We start from the raw sequence: 22,503 nt of genomic DNA, 5'->3' as shown, positions 1-22,503 counted from the left end.
CACGATGTAAAATTATTTTCTTGAATAATTCCTTGCCCTTCACTGCTGATATTATGGGAAGTGTCGTAATTTGTTTCTATTTGACCATTCTAATTATAGCTTTTCCACATAATATAAAATCTAGTCTTCCAGTAAAAAGAGCTGGGGAAAATTAAAGAAAGACAGATGCATACATAGAGACAAAATTCTGACTTAAGAAATCTTCAAAATGATTTTCAGAGACCAAAGCAATATGCTTCCTGTTTCTAAAAATAAAATAATTAAGAACCTCTATACCAATTCTAAACATTTCCTTTGGTTCCAAGTTCCTTTGCAATAAGTAAAATTTATCTCTTAAGTATATTTAGCTAGAGATGATGCTTAAAATTTTAAGCAGTTACTTAGCAAGGGTATTTTTATTTGCCATTTCACTGAGGATGGACATTGTTACACTTTAATACCATCAATGCCCTAAATGAAAGATAGGAAGCCAACCATTACACCATGTTCTCTGCTTGAGGTGGCTGGGTGGAATTCACACAGTTGAGAGACACAGTCGAGGTAAAACATGTAATGTGCATCTGATATTTTAATAATCATCAAGCAAGCAAGTATATTACAACTATTTATGATCTATTAGGCTTCTATACATTCAAGACCATTTTGTGTTATTTTACATTTATGCTAGCAACTTGTAACTCAAGAAAGTTCTCCTTTTGGCATCTCCCAAATAAATTCTTATCTGCCAATTATATTGTTAAAAAGAACTACAGGTAGTCCTCAACTTACAACAGGTTGTTTAGTGGCTGTTCAAATATACAATGGCACTGAAAAAAGTGAATTATGACCATTCTTCACACTTATGAGTGTTGCAGCATCCCCATGGTCATAAGTTCAACATTCAGACACTTGGCAACTGACTCATATTTATGACCTTTGCAGTATCCTGGGATCATGTGTTCTCCTTTTATGACCTTCTAACAAACAAAGTCATTGGGGAAGCCAGATTCACTTAACAACCATGCTACTAACTTAACAACTGCAGTGATTCACTTAAAACTGTGGCAAGAAATGGGGCAAAACTCACTCAACAAATTTGTCACTTAGCAACATAAATTTTGGACTCGGTTGTGGTCATAAGTCTAGGACTACCTGTATTTATGTAGTACAAGTAGGCTTTTAAGTAAAAAATAACAAAATAAACCTTAATGTCTTAAAGTTTGTAACTTTTCCATTCAGGCATCTATAATCAGCAAAAATTGAGGCAACACAAATATAAAGAGCTGTTACTACTTAAACCATTTTTAAGCAGTGCTGATTTAGTCATGAACTAATCAAATTATTACTTATATGGTTAAACCTCAAGGATTGGCGTTATTACAATATAATAAATAGTAATTATGGTTCTCATTTTATAGGGTTCCCAGGAAGGAAAAAGTGTGGGCGCTCAGTCGAAATTATAGGAGTAAACAATACCTCTTTTATCAAATAAAACCTGCTTAACAGGAATAATTTTTCTGTACAATATGTCAGAGGGTGATGTAGGCATCCAGCCAACACTCCAACATTATTATTTTTTAAAATAAAGCTAATCTAGTATTTAACACTACTTGTAGCATTTAAAATTAAAACATCCAAATACATCCTAAGAGAAAATAGCTTAGTAGCTTAATCTGAAAGAGCTCTCAGCCTGATCAACATCTCAATCAACTATTTCGAATTCGCTATATTTTAAACATAACTATGCATGTCAGTTATTTGAACTCCTATTAATATAATATTTTTAATTAAAAATAAACATAGCATATAGAGAATTTTAATACACCAAAATCAAAATATAATTTCATCTTTTATCTACAGAAAGGACATGAACAGGACAGAGATTGAAGGTAATATAAAATACATAACATTGGAACAATGTTTCTCCACCTAGGCAACTTGAAGATGTCTGGACTTCAACTCCCAGAATTCCCCAGCTAGCATTCGCTGGCTGGGGAATTCTGGGAGTTGAAGTCCAGACATCTTCAAGTTGCCAAGGTTGAGAAACACTGCATTAGAAAAATTTCTAACGAATATTGAGACTACACATCAGAAAACAATAAAAGCAAAAAAGTGTTTTAAAACAGTTTTTCTTATAATACATAAAAATGAAAGAATAAAACTGTACCTGAGAGGAAAGCTAATTTTTTCTTCAGAATAGACAGTATTACAGTAGCATCCATCCTATCTTCTCTTAACTTTCAGAGATCTGAAAATGCAACAACAATATTGGAAACCGCAGCCAAAGAAAATAAATTATTACCAGTATATGTAATTATGCTAAACTTGTCCACGTAGAAGGCTTATTATACCTATGTGCTCTTGTTACAACTGAAGAATGTTTCATAATATTAAACCCATTAATAGAGGTCACATTCTACTTTTCTTTCCTAAAGTTCCTCGGGAACTGTAAAATATCTTTTTACACTTTAATTCATTTTAATACTTGTCTTTTTGTATTCAACTGTACATGTCATCCTTTCTACTTTTTCCTGAATTGCCAGTTCTAATTTTCTACTATAAAATTTTCAGTTACTGAATTTTTGCAAATAATCCACAAGCACAGTAAAAAAAAAAATGTCAACATTATCAGACATTTCAATATCATTCTTAAACACTACATAGCTCAGAATTTTAATTTTTTTAAAAAATAAGAATCTTTCCAAACTTTCAAAAATCCAATAGTTGATCCAGGCACGGAAATGAAACAAATGCCTCTGTAATGAAATACTGTAAAGAATTGGAGAAAAGGAGAAAACAATAAAATTGTTTATTATAACTTTGGAAGTATTGTTGAATAAAATACGGGGCTTGGATGGTTTAAAAGGGATCAAGATTAGGCAGCAAGAATATAGAGTCCGCGCTTTTGCGGATGATTTGGTTATAATATTGGAACAACCGCAGGAATCCAGTATGGTTTTAATGAATATGATTAATCAATATGGTCAAGTGTCGGGCTTTAAAATAAACTTAGGAAAAACCAAAATATTAGCTATAAATATGAATATTAAACAAAAGGAAGAATTAGGAGTGATGCTAGGATGTGAGGTAGTTAAAAAAGTCAAATATCTTGGAGTTAACATTTTAACTTCAAATGGGAAATTATATAAGCATAATTATGAACCACTTTGGCATAGCATACAGACAGAGATGAAAAAATGGGAGAAATTGCACCTATCTTTGCTGGGTAGGATAGCGGCAGTGAAAATGAACATTCTACCAAAATTTTTATTTCTCTTCCAAATGTTACCTATACTAAAAAAAGATGCGAACCTTTTAGAATGGCAGAAGGGTATTAACAAATTTGTGTGGGCAGGAAAGAAGCCGAGGGTAAAGATGAAAATAATGCAAGATGCACGTGAGAGAGGAGGATTGAAACTACCTAATTTAAAACTATATTATGATGCAGTGGCATTATCTGTAATTAGTGATTGGATTCACTTAACCAATGATAGAATATTGAACATTGAGGGACACGATCTGCTATTTGGTTGGCATGCTTACCTGTTATTCAACAAAAAATTGGATAAGAACTTTAAAAGTCATATTTTAAGAAATGCTTTATTGCGGGTCTGGAAGAAATACCAACATAAATTAAATGACAAGATACCCATGTGGGCAATTCCTAGACACGCAATTGAAAATATGAATACAGCACAAAAACAGGATAGAATTACTTACAGACAGCTTCTTACCTCGGAAGGGGGGGTATTACAATTAAAATCTCTAGAGGTATTAAAAGAGGAGAAGGTAGTTCAAACATGGTTCCAGTATGGGCAATTACAGGCTAGGTGGAAAATAGATCAAAAGATTGGTTTTATTCAAGTTGAGGATAATCTGTTTAAACAAATAAGAGATCAAAGCTTAATGCATATAAAGAGGATATATAATGTATTAATACAGATGGATTCGGAAACAGAATTAGTTAAAGATTGTATGATAAAATGGGCTCAAAATATTGAGGAACCAATAATGTTGGATACATGGGAAAGAATCTGGGTAAGAAATGTGAAATTTACACAAGCTCAAAATCTGAGAGAAAATTTTTACAAGATGTTCTATAGATGGCATTTAGATCCTAAAAAGTTGGCTTCTATGTATCCGAATGTACAGCCTAAATGTTGGAGGTGTGGTTCTCTCGATGCTACATATTATCATATATGGTGGACCTGCCAAAAGGTTAAGGCATTTTGGATAAAAATATGGTGGGTCATGCAAAATGTTTTTAAAAGAAGGATAAAGTTTAGTCCTCAGTTATTTTTACTAGGTATATGTACTGACTTTACAGTGGTAGAGACCAATTTGACTTTGCACCTGATAACTGCAGCAAGACTGTTGGTGGCGCAATATTGGAAGAAGGAAGACTTGCCTACAATCCAAGAATGGACATTGAAAGTAACAAACTTAGCTGAAATGGCTAAAATATCGGCATATCTCAAAGATCATTCAAATGAGAGATATAAACGAGACTGGAAAAAATGGATTGACTATATACAAAATAAATACGGGACTAAGAAATTCCAGTTAGCCTATGCTTAAGATCAGAAATGATTTAAACTGTTAAAAGTTAGTTCAGTAAGAAGAAGCTAAGGTCAATCTAGAATGTCATTAATTTCTTTATTTCTTTTTTCTCAATAGATTTTAGACTGTGTTAGTTAAAAATCCATACCGGGTACGGGTTCTGGGAAGTCGGGGGGGGGGAAGGAGGAGGGGGGGTGGGGGGGTGGAGGGAGGGAGGGGTACACACACAAAATTGTACTTCAATGTTTTAATGATTGACAAATGACATATTTGTGTTTTTTTTTAAAGAAAAATAAAAAAGTTCTGTTTAAAAAAAAAAAAAAAGAATTGGAGAAAAGGCCATCACTAATGACAACATACAATTGCAGTTAAGAGAAAGTTAGGAGAAAGTGGGGAGAAAAGAAAGGTCCTAGGATAACGAGGATGATGGAAAAATCATTACATGTATCGTGCTTCCCCAAAAATACGACCGGTCCTGAAACTAAAGCCTTGCCACATATTTCAGGTGGGCAAAAATAATAGCCCCCCCCCCCCCCCCCCCCGCAAATAAGACCCCTGGACAATCCCCTCTTTCTGGCCAGGCAGAACACTGCTCGCAGATCTAGCGGTATCCCGAAGGCGCCAAGCCATGGGAATGAGGTGGGGGGCAAAGGCGCTCATGTTGCTTGGTGCTTTTGGGGTATCGCTAGGTCAGTCAGTGGTGCTGTGCGCAGCTGAAGAGGGAAGGTTGCCGGGTAGCTGCTCTCTTGCAAGCGGGCTCCCGAAGAGCCAGGCACAGCCTCAGGGTCGAATGGCTGTGTTGCGCTGTCACAGCAGCAACACAGCAGCCATGAGGTGACCACACTCGCGAGCAGCCACCCGGCAATCCCCCTTTCCAGCCGGGCACAGCACTGCTGACCCACCTAGCAGTACCTGGAAGGCATCGAGCAATGCGACCACCTGTTCTCTGCCCTCCACCTCCCACGGCTCAGCACCTTCGGAATGCCCCTAGGTGAGTTAATGGGGCTCTGCGTGGCTGGAGAGGGGGGTTGCGCGAGCGGCTCTTCCGCTCCCCGCTCACGCGACTCGCAGGCTCACAATGCCCTTGGCTAACTCTACATACCTGCAGAGCCAGGGCATCTGGCGCCACCCGCCGCTTAGGGTTTTTTTTGTGGCTTTCAAAGCACAGAGGACGGATGCCGCTCTGGGAGTAAGCTCTATGGTTGTGCGCTGCAGAGTTTACAATCATAGAGCGTACTCCCAGAGCGGCATCCATCCTCCGTTGTGGCTTCCAAAGCACGGAGGTAGGATACTGCTCTGTGAGTATGCTCTATGGTTGTATGCTACCATAGAGCATACTTCCAGAGCGGCATCCGTCCTCTGTGCTTTGAAAGCTGCAAAAAAAAAAAAAACATGCAGTGGGCAGCGCCAGTAGCGGAGATGACCTGGCTCTGCAGGTACTGTAGAGTTAGCCAAGGGCATTGTGAGTCTGCGAATTGTGCGAGCAGGAAGTGGAGAAGCCGCTCGCGCAACCCTCCTTGGTGCCTTCTGGGTACCGCTAGGTTGGTTAGCGGCGCTGTGCCCAGCTGGAAAGGGGGGTTGCTGGGCAGTTGCTTGTGAGCATGGCCACCTCATGGCTGCTGTGTTGCTGCTGCGACAGCGCAACACAGCCATTTGACCCTGAGGCTGTGCCCAGCTCTTCGGGAGCCCGGTCGCAAGGGAGCAGCAACCCGGCAACCCAAAAAACAATAAGCCCTCCCCTTTAATAAGCCCAAGGCCATATTTCGTGGGTCAAAAAAATATGACCCTGTCGTATTTTCGGGGAAACACAGCACTATTTTATATTGCTTTACTATTTTTATAATTAAACATTTTCATAAAAGAATTCAAGCGAATGAATATAGCTTATATATTCCTTCTTCAACCTATTTTTCCAACAACATTCTCATTGCTTAGGACTTTAGAATCCATTTCTCTTTTAGAGAATTAAAATAGGAAAAGCAGGCATTTCTGCCCAAGGAATAAAAGAATACCCTTCTTCCAGTTCATAAGCAATTACATTTTTTCTTTGAATGTCTGGTTATGTGTGCTTAGCAGAACAGGTACTAAGGCCTTTCAAAGAGAATTACAAGTTTTTCATTAGGATACAATGCACTTTTCATAAGGCACAAATACACTGATAAAACATGAAGGCTAAAAGGTGCTATGACTAGTAGAACAAACTTTCAACATTCTTGACAACTATTCGTATCCATGAAACAAATATTGAAATTCAATAGAGAATGCCTCCCATATAATTATAAAAGTAACAACTGAAGAATTAAAGTTAAAGAAGCCTGGCTGAGTAACATCTGTTTGAGCATTATCTTTTTTTCTGTATTAGAAAAGCAATTTTATCAAACACTGGCACATTTCCTTAATCTACCCCATGTAAAGGAAATGCATTATTGTATCACATCTATTTTATCTTTACAATATAAACTATTCTAGAAAATACATTCAATTATTTTGATTGCCAGAAGCTTTTCAGAAATACATTTCCTATATTCAAAAACTGAGATTCCTCAGGCCATTTTAATTTTACAAATCCACCTAGTTTTCAACTGCAGCTTATTTATTATTTGTACAAAAAACAGAACTTGTTTTTATACACACATTTCTAATCAAAATTCATGTTACAACTTCACCATTAACATGATAAAATCTTCCCAAGTTCTGAATCAAAAATGTTGAATGACTTTTTTTTATGCGGTAGTTTTAACGGTACATCATAAACAGATCGTTGCAGTCTTTAAAAAAGATCAAATAAATGTACTTTTTTATTTTAAGATAACTGGACACTAGCATCTCAATTCAAATACAGCATTAGCCCTATTTTTCCTTGAAAGCATTAAGAGATATATAAAAAGTAGAGAAAGTATGCCTAAATCTACTTTAAAAATGAATTAATTAGACTTTTCTTTTCCTAAGGAAACAGGCCATACTCTTTTTCCAGGTGAAACTGGCAAGCTATCATTATTGTATGACTTAATTAACAATATTGCAGAAATGTATCATTAATACATTATGCTTATAAATATCAGATGTTACACCCCAGAATTATTTTTTTAAAAACGTTTCCATTAGATTTGAAATAATTACTTAGGTGGAAATGAGTATTGCAAAAACAACTATTATATGCATGTATCCTAGAACCAAATGCCTCTGAATTCAATGATACTTTTGTAGGTTGACACAAATGTAATGATATATATGTATGTCTGTATGTCTGTCTGTATGTCTGTATGTATTTCCAAAGAAGTTCATTATTAATGTATGTATTTCCAAAAAAGTTCATTATTAAAAAATATATTTAAAGACTGGATGCAGTTCTACTGCATCCACTTCATTTGCTGATTTTAAAATATATTCATTTATCATCTATGAAAATGAATTTATACATTTATCATTTATATGTTTCTCATCTGGCATTCTAAATGAAGTGTATCAATAAAAGAAGCACTATTTTCCTAAAATTTGATTCACATAATGATAATTTTAAGCCCTATGCTTTCAAAAACCACAGATATTTACGTTGAAGTAAATGTTGCCAAACATAGACAAAGAAATAAATAATTCTCTTAAGACTCCTTCTTTATGCTTTTTTTACTCCAGAAATATGAAAACCTAAACTAAACATTACTTCCATCAGTGCACCATTTTCAGGATAAAGTCCTGACAAATTTTTTTTTTGAAATGCACACTGATTTAGCTTTATACTGAACAGTTTAATTCACAGTCCTATAGTCATCATAAAAAGGGGGGGGGGAGACATAAAGGATTGCCACCAAAGTCATATAAAATGATAATTTGGGACAAGGGCATTTCAGCAGGCAGTCTGTTGTGACACAGATGAGTATCCACATAATATACTACAACCATAATTTTGGTGTAATAATCCTCTCATGAAAGTTATGTGCATCAATCTGCTTAAAGGATTGATTCAAATTGTTAACTCAGTTGTACCATTTTAAGGACAAAGACATAGCATTAAAAAAAAGGTCAAGGTTACAACCTATATTTCTGGCTTCCAGCCAGGTGTATTATTTCCACCCACATCTTCCTTCAGACCTTTTTGCTATAAGCCCTGTTTCTCTGCACTTATTCATATAAACACTTGATAATACAAAAGAAAATTACGGAGTGAGAAGAGCACAGTAGCTCAAAAATTATCAGTTTTATATTATTTATGAAATTATTAGTTAATGCTATAATGTAAGTGGGTGGAAGAACAATCATGTCAGAAGCCTCTTTGAAGTAAATGTACTAAATATACTTGGTTTTATAAGTTTAAGTACACTACATATAACTGAATTTTATGAGTCAGCTCCCGGCAAAACCAGCTGTTTTACATTTCTCTTCGCCACTAATTCATGAAAATGGATTTTCAAGTTATTTTCCAACTTCAGGATACTCTTTATCTACAACCTATTATTAACTTATTTCCAAGGAATGAAGAGCAATATCTTAATCTTACAACAAGTCCATGAATTGATTCAGGCTTGCATAATGATAGTATTCAAACATCATACTAAACAGTGTTTCTCAACCTTGGCAACTTGAAGATGTCCGGACTTCAACTCCCAGAATTCCCCAGCCAGCATTCGCTGGCTGGGGCATTCTGGGAGTTGAAGTCCGGACATCTTCAAATTGCCAAAGTTGAGAAACACTGTACTAAAACATATTATTAGTTCACTAGATTCAACTACTTAAATCCAACCAGTAGAGAATGCAAATCATCGCTTATTGTTTAGCACAAGATTGCCCAGAGGAACGAATACCATTTTATCTTATGAGAGATTGTATATAGGTAACCTTTGTTCAACAGCTACAATTTGAACCAGCAATTTCATCACTAAGCAACAGTTGTTAAGCAAGACATCACATGACTGGAATGGATTTATTACCACACTTTTGCCACAGTGTGGATCAAGTCAAGCAGTCATAAAGCAAGCCATCACATGATTGTGATATAGTTTTACTTCCACGTTCTCCACTGACTTTGCTTTCTAGAATCTAGCTGTGAAGCACGCAAAGGATAACTATGTGGCTGGGAGGTGCTGTAAGTCATAGGTTCCTGCTTGATGTAAGGCACACAAACCACAATCATGTGATTGTAGGTATGCTGTGATGGTTAAAAATGTAAGAACCAGTTGTAAGGTTACTTTTTCAGTGCTGCTGTAACTTTGAATGTCTGCTAAACAGATCAGTTGTTATGTAAGGATTACCTGTACAACCAGGGTACTGTTTTTGTGACAAGGTGCTAGCGGCCTGCACGTTGAATCGGGCTGTCAAGATGAGCTGTGTATTCTTCTGATGTACCAGTCACCCTGCAGCCCAATTTGATCGCTCTTCACACTGCTTAATCTGGCTGTCAAGTTGATAAATCCCTCAGGCTTTATAGCAATTTCAGTTATTTCAAGCTCCGTGCCTGTTCTGGTCCCAAGGTTGCTGAGGTCTGGTTGACCAGGCTAAAACCGAACCCAAGCAAGATGGAAGTACAGTTTCTTCATTGCAGCTTTCTACCAGTTTGTGTTGTCTTCTGATGGGAGAAAAGCTAGAGCCGAGGTGGCGCAGCGGTTAGGGTGCAGTACTGCAGGCCACTTTAGCTGACTGTGATCTGCAGCTCAGCGGTTCAAATCTCACCGGCTCAAGGTCGACTCAGCTTTCCATCCTTCTGAGGTGGGTGAAATGAGGACCCGGACTGTGGGGGCAAGTTGCTGACTCAATTTGCTAAAAATTTGTAAACCGCTTAGAGAGGGCTGAAAGCCCTATGAAGCGGTATATAAGTCTAATAAATAATAGATGGGCAGGTAGAGGCTACAACCAGACTGGGCTTTGACAAGTTTTTGTAGGACACAAGTAGGGTCCTTTCTGGAGTAACGGGATCATGATTCAGTAACCCATACTTTAACTACCATTCTGACTGCTCACTCCACCTGGAAAAAAACATCTGGTTCAACATCTATCTTGCAAGCTTTGCATTGTTGCCAGTAGGTTTCTGGGTGCAGTTCAAAGTATTAGTTTTGAGGAATGAAGTCTTACATAACTTGGTATCCAACTGTTTTTCCATCATGGCACCTACATCATGGGGCAGACTCCCAATAGAGATCAGCCTGCCCCCTTCACTGATGGCGTCAGGTTAGCTTTTAAAGACCGGGATGTTTCCAGCAACCTTTTACAGAATGATTGTCATTATTACTACTTTCTGTGATGAGGTATTATCACTATTACCATTATTGTATTATTTTTTTGTTATTTTATGATATTCTAAATGTTTTTAATTTGTAAACTTGTGGTGAAGATTTGGCAGCATGCATATGTCATACATAAATAAATAAAACAAAGTTAGCTACACCTATGTGTGAATCACCCTTTAAGAGGATTTAAAGATAGATATCTGGGTTTCTCTTCAGCAGAGAGAGGCGGACACGGGAAGTTTCTGGTTCAGCCAGGAATGGAGCAAGAGAAGCAGGCCCAAGGCACTGGCTGCAGTCTTCCAATGGCTAGAGGCTGGGAGACGCCCTGCTTTCAAGGCTGCCACCTTTTGGGTACCCAATGCAGTTACAGTATAGAATTACAAATCTAAGTGAAGTGCTAGGTGGGGAGGAGTCAGAGAAGAAAAATACAGTCAATCAGAATAAAGCTGGAAGGGATCTTGGAAGTCTTCTAATCCAACCCCCTGCTGAAGCAGGAGACCCTATACAACTTCAGACAAGTGGCTATCCAGTCTCTTCTTTAAAATCTCCAGTGATGAAGCATCTACAACTTCTGAAGGAATGACATTCCATTGGTTAATTGTTCTCACTGTTGGGAAGGTTCTCCTTAATTGCAGGTTGCTTTTCTCCTTGATTAGTTTCCATCCATTGTTTGTTTTGCTTTCTGGTGCTTTGGAAAATAAGTTGACTCCCTCTTCTTTGTGGAAACCCTTCAAATACTGGAACACTGCAATCATGTCACCCTCTAGTCCTTTATTTCCTCTAGACTAGCCAAACTCAAATCATACAACCATTGTTCTAGTTGTTCTTCTCGACACTTTTTCCAGTCTCAACATTTTTTTGTAATGTGGTGACCAAAACAGGATGCAGTATTCCAAATGTGGTCTTACTAAGGCTTTATAAAGTGGTACTAATCCTTCATGTGATTTTAATTCTATGCCTGTTTATATAACCAAGGATTGTATTAGCTTTTTTGATTGCCACCACACACTGCTAACTCATATCAAGTGATCATATCATTTTTCATCATATTTAAATGATACAGCTGAAGGAAAAGGAGATACGATAAACAAACAAAAGAAGAAACTGAATTATTTTGTAACTGAAGTGTTCAAGAGAAATTTCATTGATTTACTATATTTTTCAGAGTATAAGACGCACCCCAAAGTGGGTGGAAATGCGTGTGTGTCTTATACAGTGAATATTGGGGGGGGGGGGTGTGGCACCAATCAATTGTTCTCGAATAGGCTGCGGCAGCACCGAAAAAGCCAAGGCGGCGAGTAGGCAGCAGCGGCGAATGGGCTGAAGCAAACGGACCATATGAATACCAGATGGATGCTGGGAGACAAAGGCAGATTATTTTTCTTCTTCTTTTCCTCCCCAAAAGCTAGGTGCATCTTATAGTCCAGAGCATCCTATACTCCGAAAAATACAGTATTTAAACAGAAACACCTATTTTCTATAATACTTCTTTATATAATAGAATTGTCAATTTAAATTCTAAATGTTCGTAATCTATTAATTCCCAGTAAATGACACAATACGACAATCCAAAATACTATACTAGGAAAAAATATGAAACAATCTAAATATGAAAATATGAAATTATGAGGGTAATGGCAGCCACATTTTAAAGTAGCTCTGATATAATATTACATCATTTTTGACCAAACAAAAGATTTAGTCATAGCTTGACCAGAAACCACTTTGTCAGGTTTCACTGCCAATAACAAGTTTTATATAGTATCACTATCTAACCATATCCAAAAGATTCTCTAATTCAGCCATCATCTCTCCCCGCCCAATTACTCTGAGCAATTACTCATCTGTTTAACTGCATCATACCTTCATGTCTTTTTATCTTAATCAATGCAATTTCTCTCTCTCTAATTTTGTCAGAAAATCTTTCAACCTTCAGTTTTTCTGAATCGTAGCTGTTCATCTTCTCACCTAAAAGCAGAAGACAATATCCCATATTTATTTTATGCCTATAGGACTTCAACCCCCCCAAAATCTCAATACTATCTTCATAAAAATTCAAAAAAAACCTTCAGTCCAATTTTTCAAAGCCTGTTATTAAATCATTTAATTGAGTTTCATTCATTTGATTTTACTAGTTTGTTGCATCAAGAATACTTTTCATATTGATCAGTTTTCCAAGTAAACTGAAAATAACAAACACAATTTATATGCTTCTAAAATCTACACTCAGGAACTAACTTATGAGCTTATTTTAGGCAGACCGTAGACCTAAGTCTTTAAAAAGACTAAAAATCTGGCCAACGGTTCTGTTCCTGCAGGCCCCAACATGAACTCCTGCCTTCACTGTACTTGCCCCACTGCATGCAACAGGCAATATTAGAGCTGTTATATTAATTATATTGTTTACATTATTAGTTATAAAAGCACAATATCAGATTCAGTTTTCCAAGATTATAATGAACATAGAGGAACTGACCTTTGTAAACATGCTTACATTTTTGCTATTAATTATATGGTCTGTAAATAACACCTAGGTCAACAGACTTGTCTATATAAAATAAAACATTTTGGCAATTGGCAAAAATAAATTACATATATATGCCCGTTAAATATTTAGAAATTGAATGAGCCTACTTACTGTGTTTGTGGCAATTTCCAAAGACATCAGGAATCTGGTAACAAAACAGGCTTGAGGTCTGACTCAACTTTTCAAGTCCTGCGAATATAAATTAGAAATTGAAATTTTCTATTGGGAGTTTATCATAGATTCTTTAGAAAGACATTTACTTCATTCAGACAATTCAAAATGAAATAATGAAAATAGGAATATGTTCCACAATACACTGACTGATACATTAGTACAGGTAGCCCTTGATTTGTAAAGGTAAAGGTTCCCCTCGCACATATGTGTTAGTTGTTCCCGACTCTAAGGGACGGTGCTCATCTCCGTTTCAAAGCCAAAGAGCCAGCACTGTCCGTGGTCATGTAGCCAGCATGACTAAACGCACAGAATGCTGTTACCTTCCCACCAAAGGTGGGCCCTATTTTTCTGCTTCCATTTTACGTGCTTTCGAACTGCTAGGTTGGCAAAAGCTGCAAGTAACAGGAGCTCACTCTGTTATGTGGTGCTAGGGATTCAAACTGCCAAACTACTGACATTTCTGATTGACAAGCTCAATGTGTTAGTCACTGAGCCACGTTTTTTGTAGCCTTAACAAATGTACACTTAAAAAAAAAAAACTATTTACAACCCTTTGTTACAACTGCCCTATCATATTTCACAGCCACATGACTGTATTACAGGCACTTGGCAACCAGATTTTATTTACAACCAGTTGTATATAACCCGCAGTCACATAACCACGATGTGTGATTTGTTTTGCTATTTTCCAGCAGAAAAAGCCCACTGGATATGCTGCATTTGCTCAATGACCAAGTGATCCTCTTACAATGCAGTGACTCACTTTATGATTACCCTTAAAAAATGATTGTAATCGTAAAATCACGTCGTCACGTGGTGCCTCAATTTAAAACCACAATGACTTTGCTTCATTGTGGTTGTAAGTTAAAGATTATCTGTACACTATTACATTTAATAGTGGAAAAGCAAAGAGAACTAGATATCACAAACTGAATTTATTCTGCTGGAGGTACAAAACTTTGAATTAGAGGAGGAGGAAGAATGAAAATCAGTAGAGAAATCTGACAATTTATTTTAAGATTACATTTATTCAATAGGTTGCTCATTTACCCTAAGTCAACGATTGCGAACCTTTTTTTGGCTCGCATGCCATAAGGGGGGAGCGCAGCGGGTCGGGCACGGGCATGCCACACCCATAATGCAATGTGCGACACCCCCCCCAATGCACATGCGCGCATGAGAGACGTTCCCATTTTTTGCATGCTTTTTTCACCCTCCTGAGGCTCCAGAGGCTTTATAGGAGCCTGGGGAGGGTGAAAACAGCCTCCCCCACCCCCGGAGGCCTCTGGAGGCTTCAGGGACCTTCAGGCCATAGAAACTCTGAAAGTTCTGAAACTCCCGGTTTCCCCATAGGGCCAGTTTTTTGTGCTCCAGAGGATCTTTCCACTCTCCCCAGGCTCCTATAAAGCCTCTGGAGCCTGGCGAGGGCAAAAAAATGGCTTTAAAAAAGGCTGAGCTCAGCTGGCCAGTGTGCGCATGCATGCCCTGACAAATGGCTCCATGTGCCACCTGTGGCACGCGTGGCATAGGTTCGCCATCCCGGCCCTAGGTCATAAGACAAATGGCCTTAAAAGTGGACATTTAAAGCAGGATTCCCCCATCTTTTGGAGTTAGTATACAAAAAAAATCTGAAAACATGATAAGGCATTCATAACAAATGGTTACTATTATGGGCAATTTTAATATTAAAAAACCCACTCATTTGGGTCAGCCTCAACTGGTACAGCTGAATCCCACCATTTTCTCAAATCAGAAATAGTCCCCTCCTAACTCATTACTGCATGTTGTTTTCTGTGCAAATAGACATAATACACTGCTTCATAGTGCTCTCTAATCAGTAAGTAATCTTTATTACGGTCAAAGACCAGCAATACACATTAGTTTTTACAATATGTTAAAAAGTACTGACATTAAGATATAATTAAAAATAACATGTATGTTATTTTCTACTTTTAACGTCAACCTGTTCTAACCTGTTCCAAACTATGTCCTTCTATGTCCAGGAATATTGGCTTGGTCTTTTAGCAGAAACTAAAAATTTTGATTTAACAAAGTTAAGGACCAGCTTGTTTTGCCTGCAATAGCCGAGTGTTGCCCTAATTGCTCTCTTCAGACCTACAGGTGTTTGTGAAATGATAGCGGCATCATCAGCATATAAGAGAATTGGCACTTTGCGTTGTGCTAGGTTAGGAGGATGGAAATCAGGGTTCTGTAGGAGATCAATCAGGGGATTAATATAGAACTTAAAGAGGGAGGGGGACAGGATGCAACCCTGCCGTACCCCTTTTTGTACCCTTACTGAGCCAGTTAAACTCCCTTGGGGATTGCACCTCACTTTCAAGGTGGAATTGGCATACAATTTTTGTATGAGGAAGAGGAGGTGTTTATCGATCGTGGTGCATTTTAATTTTTCCCAGAGAGTGATCCTGGATATTGAATCAAAGGCCTGCTTAAAATCAAGAAAGGCCACAAAAAGAGAGGATTTTTTTTTATATGTGTATTTTTGTACTAAATGGTGGAGTACCAAGATATGATCCACTGTAGATCCTCCTTCTCTAAAACCAGCTTGTTCGTCTTTGTTCGTCTATAAAATAAAACCTGGAGGCACTACTGCAAACACTCTCCAGCTGCACCGGCTGCAGCTCCGCCCCCCTCCTCTAATCAGTTTAATATTGCATATTGTCCCTAATAATCTGGATCCTCATTTTACGTCTCAGAAGGATGGAAGGCTGAGTCAACCTTGAGCAGGTAAGAATCAAACTGCTGGCAGTCAGCAGAATTAGGCTACAATACTGCATTCTAACCACTGTACCATCACAGCTCATAATTCAAAATAAAACTCAGAAGATTGATTTGAAGAATATTTTTCTCCAGCATACATTGGCTTTCCTTTTTGAAATTAAAAGAATATTTAAAATAAAAATTAGAACCAGAGACTTTTTTTTTTCATATGAAATACTGCCATCCACAGGGGTCATGTAACAGATTTAAGCTTTTAAACAAGTCCCTGTAATATATCATTACTTCTGGGGTTTTCAGAGACTGGCCAACACATTTCAAGATTGGCTCTGAAGCCGTAGATATAACCAGACTTACCCTAAACCAATATGGATGGATATGGCCTATTCTGATATGGTCATGATTCTGACTGGACATTGATGATCTAATTACAAGACTCACTGTATTTGTGGACAGATCTGAATCCCTCTTCCCCCTCCCTCCATTTCAATGCAAGACATATTACTGGATATTGATGAAATGTTTTTTTTAAATTTCTCTCCCACTTAGTGTGGCTACTGTGGTGATGCCATTTGCAATATGGATAAGCTCTATAATAGTAAACCAGGATTAAACTTTGCAGAGGATTTTAACTCAGAACAGAGTAGGCTAGAGTTGTAACATTACTGAAAATGTTGGAAGGAGAGGTCCAGGAAAAAATGGAAAAAGATGCAATATTTCTTTTTACATCAACTTTACTGGATTTCATCATTTTTTTTTCTTTAAAAAATCATTTCTTTTCACATCTCCAGGTTAGACTTCTCTAATCTATTTTGAGCAAAAATAATTGTCCTAATCGGTCCTAAATTGCACTGGATTTGAACTTTTGCTCTTAATTAAAGCATAGTTCTTATAGGTTTCAATTATTGTTACCACATCCAAGCAACTATTTCTGTAAGTCATGTTCAGACACAATAAATGACTTTGCAGTAATGATGTTCACCTGATAGTTTTTCAATGCTACATGCAGAACATGGATTTTAATGGGGACTTGTACCCCAATCTTAAGGATAACCCAGTGTGTTTTACACAGAAGTAGCACTTGTACTGGTTAACAGCTAAGCCTGCATCTGTTGCAGTGTTGCAAATAGAACAATCTCAAAATAGAATATGGATGTTTTAATCAGGAACAATATTCAGTAGCCAGTTCTATGGGACTCAGTATGTAACTGAATTGTTTTCAGACTATAAGCTTCTAAAGCAGTGGTTCTCAACTTTCCCAATGCCATGACCCTTTAATACAGTTCCACATGTGGTGGTGACCCCCAACCATCAAATTGGTGTCTCGGTTCCTAAGACCATCGAAAATGTGTTTTCCGATGGTCTTAGGCGACCCCTGTGAAAGGGTCATTCGACCCCCAAAGGGGTCCCGAACCACAGGTTGAGAACCGCTGTTCTAAAGGAAGAAAAGGGGAGCATTAATACCAGTGGTGGCTTTTGAAATAAGTTATACTGTGCCAGGAAGACTTCATTATGCAGGAAACTTCTTTTTTTGATAAAGTATCAACTCCAAACATAGTTCAAGCTGAGGGCCTCCACAGATATTAAACACAATAATAGAGTCTGTCTCTTAAACACACCAAATTCCCATATGATTCCCCCATGCACCCCAAGACTGATTTGTTTTATGGTATGTACCATAGCATCACCAAATTCAGGCTCTTATTCTTTAGGTACAGAAAGAATGGATATAAATATTTTATGTAAAATTAACGATCTCATTATAGTATTTTTATAGAAGCAACCAATGCCAAATACAGAAGTCAGAAGTCAAGGATAAATCAACTAGCTATGGAGTAAATGTCATCAACCGAGATTATAGATCTTTCTACTTTTTCTAAATATTCTATTCCATACCCAAGGCCTAAATTGTACACTAAAATGCAGGTTATAGTAATTTATTATATAAAAAAACCTCTCAAAACTAAATTTGATGTATTTCATTCTTTATTCCACCCTTAATCTTGTAGTTCCAAGAGGTATGCCAGGACAATCCACTGAGTTAGGTTGCATCAACGTAAAAAATAAAAGTTCTACGATTTTAGAAAAAATGGAGGAATGCAAATTGTTGAATAATTCTTGCCCAGAAATACTGTTGTTTTTTTAATGGTTCTGTAATAAAATTCCAAATTCTCCTATTTCTATACTTGGGCAACTACTACTACAGTCTTCTGCCAGTTGCAAATGTGTCCTTGTTCATTCTCCTCCCCTTTCTATAAATCAGTAAAGAAGAAACACATATATTTGATTGTTATTACTTGAGAAAAGCCTTTCTACCCATTTCATTTTTTAAAAATCAACAACTTCAACCTCTAATATCAGTCTGCAAAATTAAAAAAGAGGAATGATCTTCACCAGAGTAACAGACTTTGATGTTATTCTGCTTTTTGACAGAAATATTTTTATTAAGTAATTTTCTCCATGAAGCACTGCTCCTACACATCAGAAGGTCACAATCTACAGAAAATTTTCATCAGATTGTAACCAAGTGTTACCGTGCAAATCAGATACTAAGGCCTAATGCCACAGAGGGGAGAGAAATTCATAAGTTTTCAAGATTTCCTGCACTGTTTCAAACATATACACTTAATACCAATGAATCCACAGCTATTATTTGATACAAGATGATGGGTATGGAGACCGGAAAGAAATTTAAATTAATAAAAAAAAGATGCCACTGAAATCATCCGTTTTAAATTATAATCCCTCTTCCTGACAGTGGATCAATAAAAAAAGATTATGCCCAATTCAAAATGGAAAAATACATTTAGCTCAAAAAAATAAGATCACCATGGTGATGAAAGAACATGGCAAGTATCCCTAGGAATTATCTATCTCCATTTTTTATCAAAGGGCAGGAAAGGGAGAAAGAAATCAGTGCTGTTGTAATACTACAAACAGTAATACTTACAACAAAAGGGTATCTACACTGTCACAATTTCTTTATGTGCAAATAACTGTGATCAATGATTTGCAGTAAAGACACTGAAAAAATGTTACCTGGTTTAATTATTTGCTATGGAAAGGTTCCAGACTTTTTTTAAAAAGTAAACTCCTCCTACTTTCTATTTCCCAAACAATGGTTTGGAAAAGCTTTTCAGAAAATCTTTAGATTATGGAGATTCTGTCAGCTGGCCATCTTTCTCTAGGTAGAGGCAACATTATATCAAACAATGGACCAACCCAAGACTGTGGAATCCATAATTTTGGCCATACCTTAGCTACCATATATTTGAAATGGCAAGGTGACAATGTTACTACAGTGATTCTAAAAGGTCAGGATGAAGTGTTGAAGTGTGCAGTCATCTCCAAGATGCAGGCTTTTTATCACTCAAAGAAAAAAAAATCAACAGTTTTCTTCCTTCTCAGAGTCATAAGCTCTTTGTTCCAGTTTTTTTTTTTAAAAAATGCTTAAAGTCTATGAAACATTATTGTGGAAATAACACAGAAAGTGGCCAAAACTACGGAAATGATATTGCTTTGGAATAGAAAGATGCCCAGAGAGAGAGAGATTGAGATTGGTGCCTTCAACCACTTATACTCTCTTTGCTCAGGGCTGGGATTGCAAAATGTCAACAACACAAAGGGAAAAGGGAGAAGGAACAGAAGAAAGCGGCAGCACTGACTCTTCCCTACCAGCGGCTGTGTGCGTGTACGTTACTCCACGTTATAAAGCTGTATAAAACCCCATCCAATAGGCAAATAAGGAAATAACCTGTTGCTCTGGCCTTTAATGCAATTCTTGCATTAAGGCAGAGCCCTCCTCCCGCCCCCAAAAGACGGGGCTCAAGCCACGTTGAAGGAAAGAGCCTCCGCCACAATTTTTTCTTTTAAAAAAACCCATGCAGTGGCAGAAACGTCAGTTGTAGGAAAGGGGAAGAATGGCTGGAGGGGGGAGGGATTTTATGAATTACCCCCCCCCCTCTCTCTCTCTCACACACACACACACACACACAGAGACACATTCTCCCTCTCTCCCACGCACAGAGAGATTCAGGTAAAGATGCGTCGGCAGCCTGTTCCCCTCATTCCCAGGAGACTCCCACCCAGCACGGTTTTTACCTCCGCAGCCTCAGGAGGGAGCAGCCAGCCAGCCCCGACGAAGCCACCCAAAGCGGCGGGAAACAAAGCCCGCTCAGGCCGCAAGGCCGGGCCTGCTCTGCTCTTGCTTCTCTCTCTCTCTCTCTCCCTCTCCGTTTGCTGCAGTTCCCGGGAAGCGCCTGGCCGAGCAAAGCACAACTCACCTGGGCCGAGCGCGGCCGTTTTGCGCTTGCCAGCCCAGCGAGGGGGCCGGCCCGCGGCGCCGTTTTGCTGGAGCGGGAAAGGCGGGACCAAAGCCCGGCCGCGAGCGAGGGAGCGCGCGGCGAGGAGCGACGCCGGGCTGCTTCCTCCGCCGCCGCCTTCGCTACCCAGCAGACAAAAGCGAGGGCCGGCCGGCAGGGGCTGCTTTCGCCGCGGCTGTCAGTCCTGGCGAAGGCCGCGCGTTGCTTAGCCGCCTAGCCCTTCTGGAGAGCGCGGCGCGTTTGCGGGAAGGAAGCCCACCCTGGGTCAGAGAAGGCGACGGCATGCATCCCTCCCTGACACTAACACGCGCAACGTGTGCACATTCCCTCTCTCTCTCTAGGCTTGCAGCTGCAGCTGCTCTCAGGCAGGGTCAGCCCAGAGCCTGCAATGACAAGCCCCACCCTGAAGTTGGAACAATGCACCAGCCTTGCGCGGCTCCCTCTTCCTCGGGCTCGTCGTCCCCAGGAGAAAAAGGGATCGCGCACGTGTGCAACGGCCACGGGGGCTTGGCCCTTGCTCTGGTTCGGGCGAAAGGGACTAAGTGCTTTTCCTTGACTTTTAGTTTCGCCACGGCGGCGAGAGAGATTAAGCCCCGAAGGCTCCCAAGACAACAGAGGCCGAGTTAAGAAAGCGCGTTTTAAAAACGATTTTTTTGGGAGGGGGGGCGAAATCGTACCGCGCACCTCTCATTTGACTTAAGCGTATCAGTTCTGTGCTATCGCGGTTCGGGTGCTGTCCTCCCCCTCCCTTCTCCTTTCATTGTCGCCCTTCCTCCCTTAACCAATTCAATCTAAAGCTGGATTGCCCGCTGTGGTCTCTCCCCCTCCCTTCACACACACACACACCCGCCAATCTACCGTAGCATCCTGGTCTGAAGTGGGTTGGGAAATCAGAAAAGGTGGGTTCTTATGAATTAGGCTTTTTCCAAAGCACGTCTCCCTTGTGAAGCGTAGGATTGCTGGGGTTTTTTTTCTATTCTCTTTTCCCCCCTTTCTTTTTCTCCCTGCTTGATCAAGAATTCCGCCCGCTGCTTGTGACCTCGTCTCGGGCTAATGAAGACCCTGCGTTAACACGGATTTCGGAATTGTTGTCTTTGTTCTTTCTGATTCCTAAATCAGAAAAAAAAGGGGGGGGGAAACGTGATTACAATAAAAAATCACTGCATTTTATGTTGCCAGATCAATATTTCTAGAACAAGATTACCTGCTAATACTAATCCCTATCTTTGCATGTTGGAAAGTAGCCGTTGCCCTTAGAGAATGTGTCATTTCATTTACTGAGTGGGGCAAGGGACAATTTCCACAGCATTGGGGCTGCAAAGGTTCTGGCAGTTTTCTTTCTTGAGCAGCTGAAATATTTGAAACCACAACAATTTAGTCAATCAATGACAAGCTTCACTGCCAGCAACTACAACACAGAGTTTCCTTTTTTCAGCTTCTTCTTATAGAAGACTGTTCTCATTTATTGGAAGAAAAATTAGTTTATAGCAGAAAAAAATAATTTGATGAAATTAATTAAGTTAAGGATGCTATATATCTTGGTGAAATGCACAAATATGGATAAAGAAGATGCAATTTTTTCCAGATTGAGGGCTGCTTGTGATTTTTGTAATGAAGAAAAATACAAAGAAAGTGTTTACCTTTATGTTAAATAAGATAATCTCTAAAGAGATTATTGCTGAAATACCCATTCAAAAAATGACTTGAAACTAAATAGAAAGCATGTATTCCAAGTTAACTGATTTAGGCTCCAATGGTTACTTCGTTTGTCACAGGATAAAATGGGGTTGGAGAAGATACATATAACACTATTCTGAGGAGAAAAGACTAGGTGTCCTTACAAAGGGTAAACTCAAATTCATTTAAAGTTAAAGTTTATTTCACTTGTATGCCGCCCCATTCCCGAGGGACTCAGGGCGGCGAACAAACCAAAATGAGAGGGGGGGGGGGAATACAAACAACAAACGAGACAAAAACAAGTTAA

At 38.7% G+C, this 22,503-nt stretch overlaps 1 protein-coding gene across 3 annotated transcripts in view; it reads right to left on the bottom strand.

Annotated features, from left to right (window-relative positions):
* The window catches only part of SESTD1 (SEC14 and spectrin domain containing 1), a 59,337-nt gene extending 38,704 nt beyond the window's left edge, over positions 1-20,633 (bottom strand). Inside the window, exons 1-4 of one of the 3 annotated variants that reach the window (XM_087708392.1) lie at positions 20,481-20,633; positions 13,396-13,473; positions 12,621-12,725; positions 2,147-2,227 (exon numbers count right to left, since the gene is read on the bottom strand). In XM_087708392.1, the coding sequence (XP_087564518.1) occupies positions 2,147-2,201 (55 nt within the window). In that variant the 5' untranslated portion in view covers positions 2,202-2,227; positions 12,621-12,725; positions 13,396-13,473; positions 20,481-20,633. Of the gene's footprint in view, positions 1-2,146; positions 2,228-12,620; positions 12,726-13,395; positions 13,474-20,298; positions 20,437-20,480 lie in introns of those variants that run through there. The other 2 variants (XM_087708399.1, XM_087708406.1) reach the window with 2 other exon arrangements.
* Positions 20,634-22,503: the final 1,870 nt, after the last annotated feature.

The sequence above is a fragment of the Thamnophis sirtalis genome, unplaced genomic scaffold, assembly GCF_051295495.1.
Source record: "Thamnophis sirtalis isolate CommonGarterSnake01/CBP01778 unplaced genomic scaffold, rThaSir2_p1.2 scaffold_1, whole genome shotgun sequence".
In the NCBI taxonomy this organism is placed as follows: Eukaryota; Metazoa; Chordata; class Lepidosauria; order Squamata; family Natricidae; genus Thamnophis; species Thamnophis sirtalis.
Note: the sequence above shows the minus strand (reverse complement) of the source record. Positions and strands in the feature narration are given on the sequence as shown.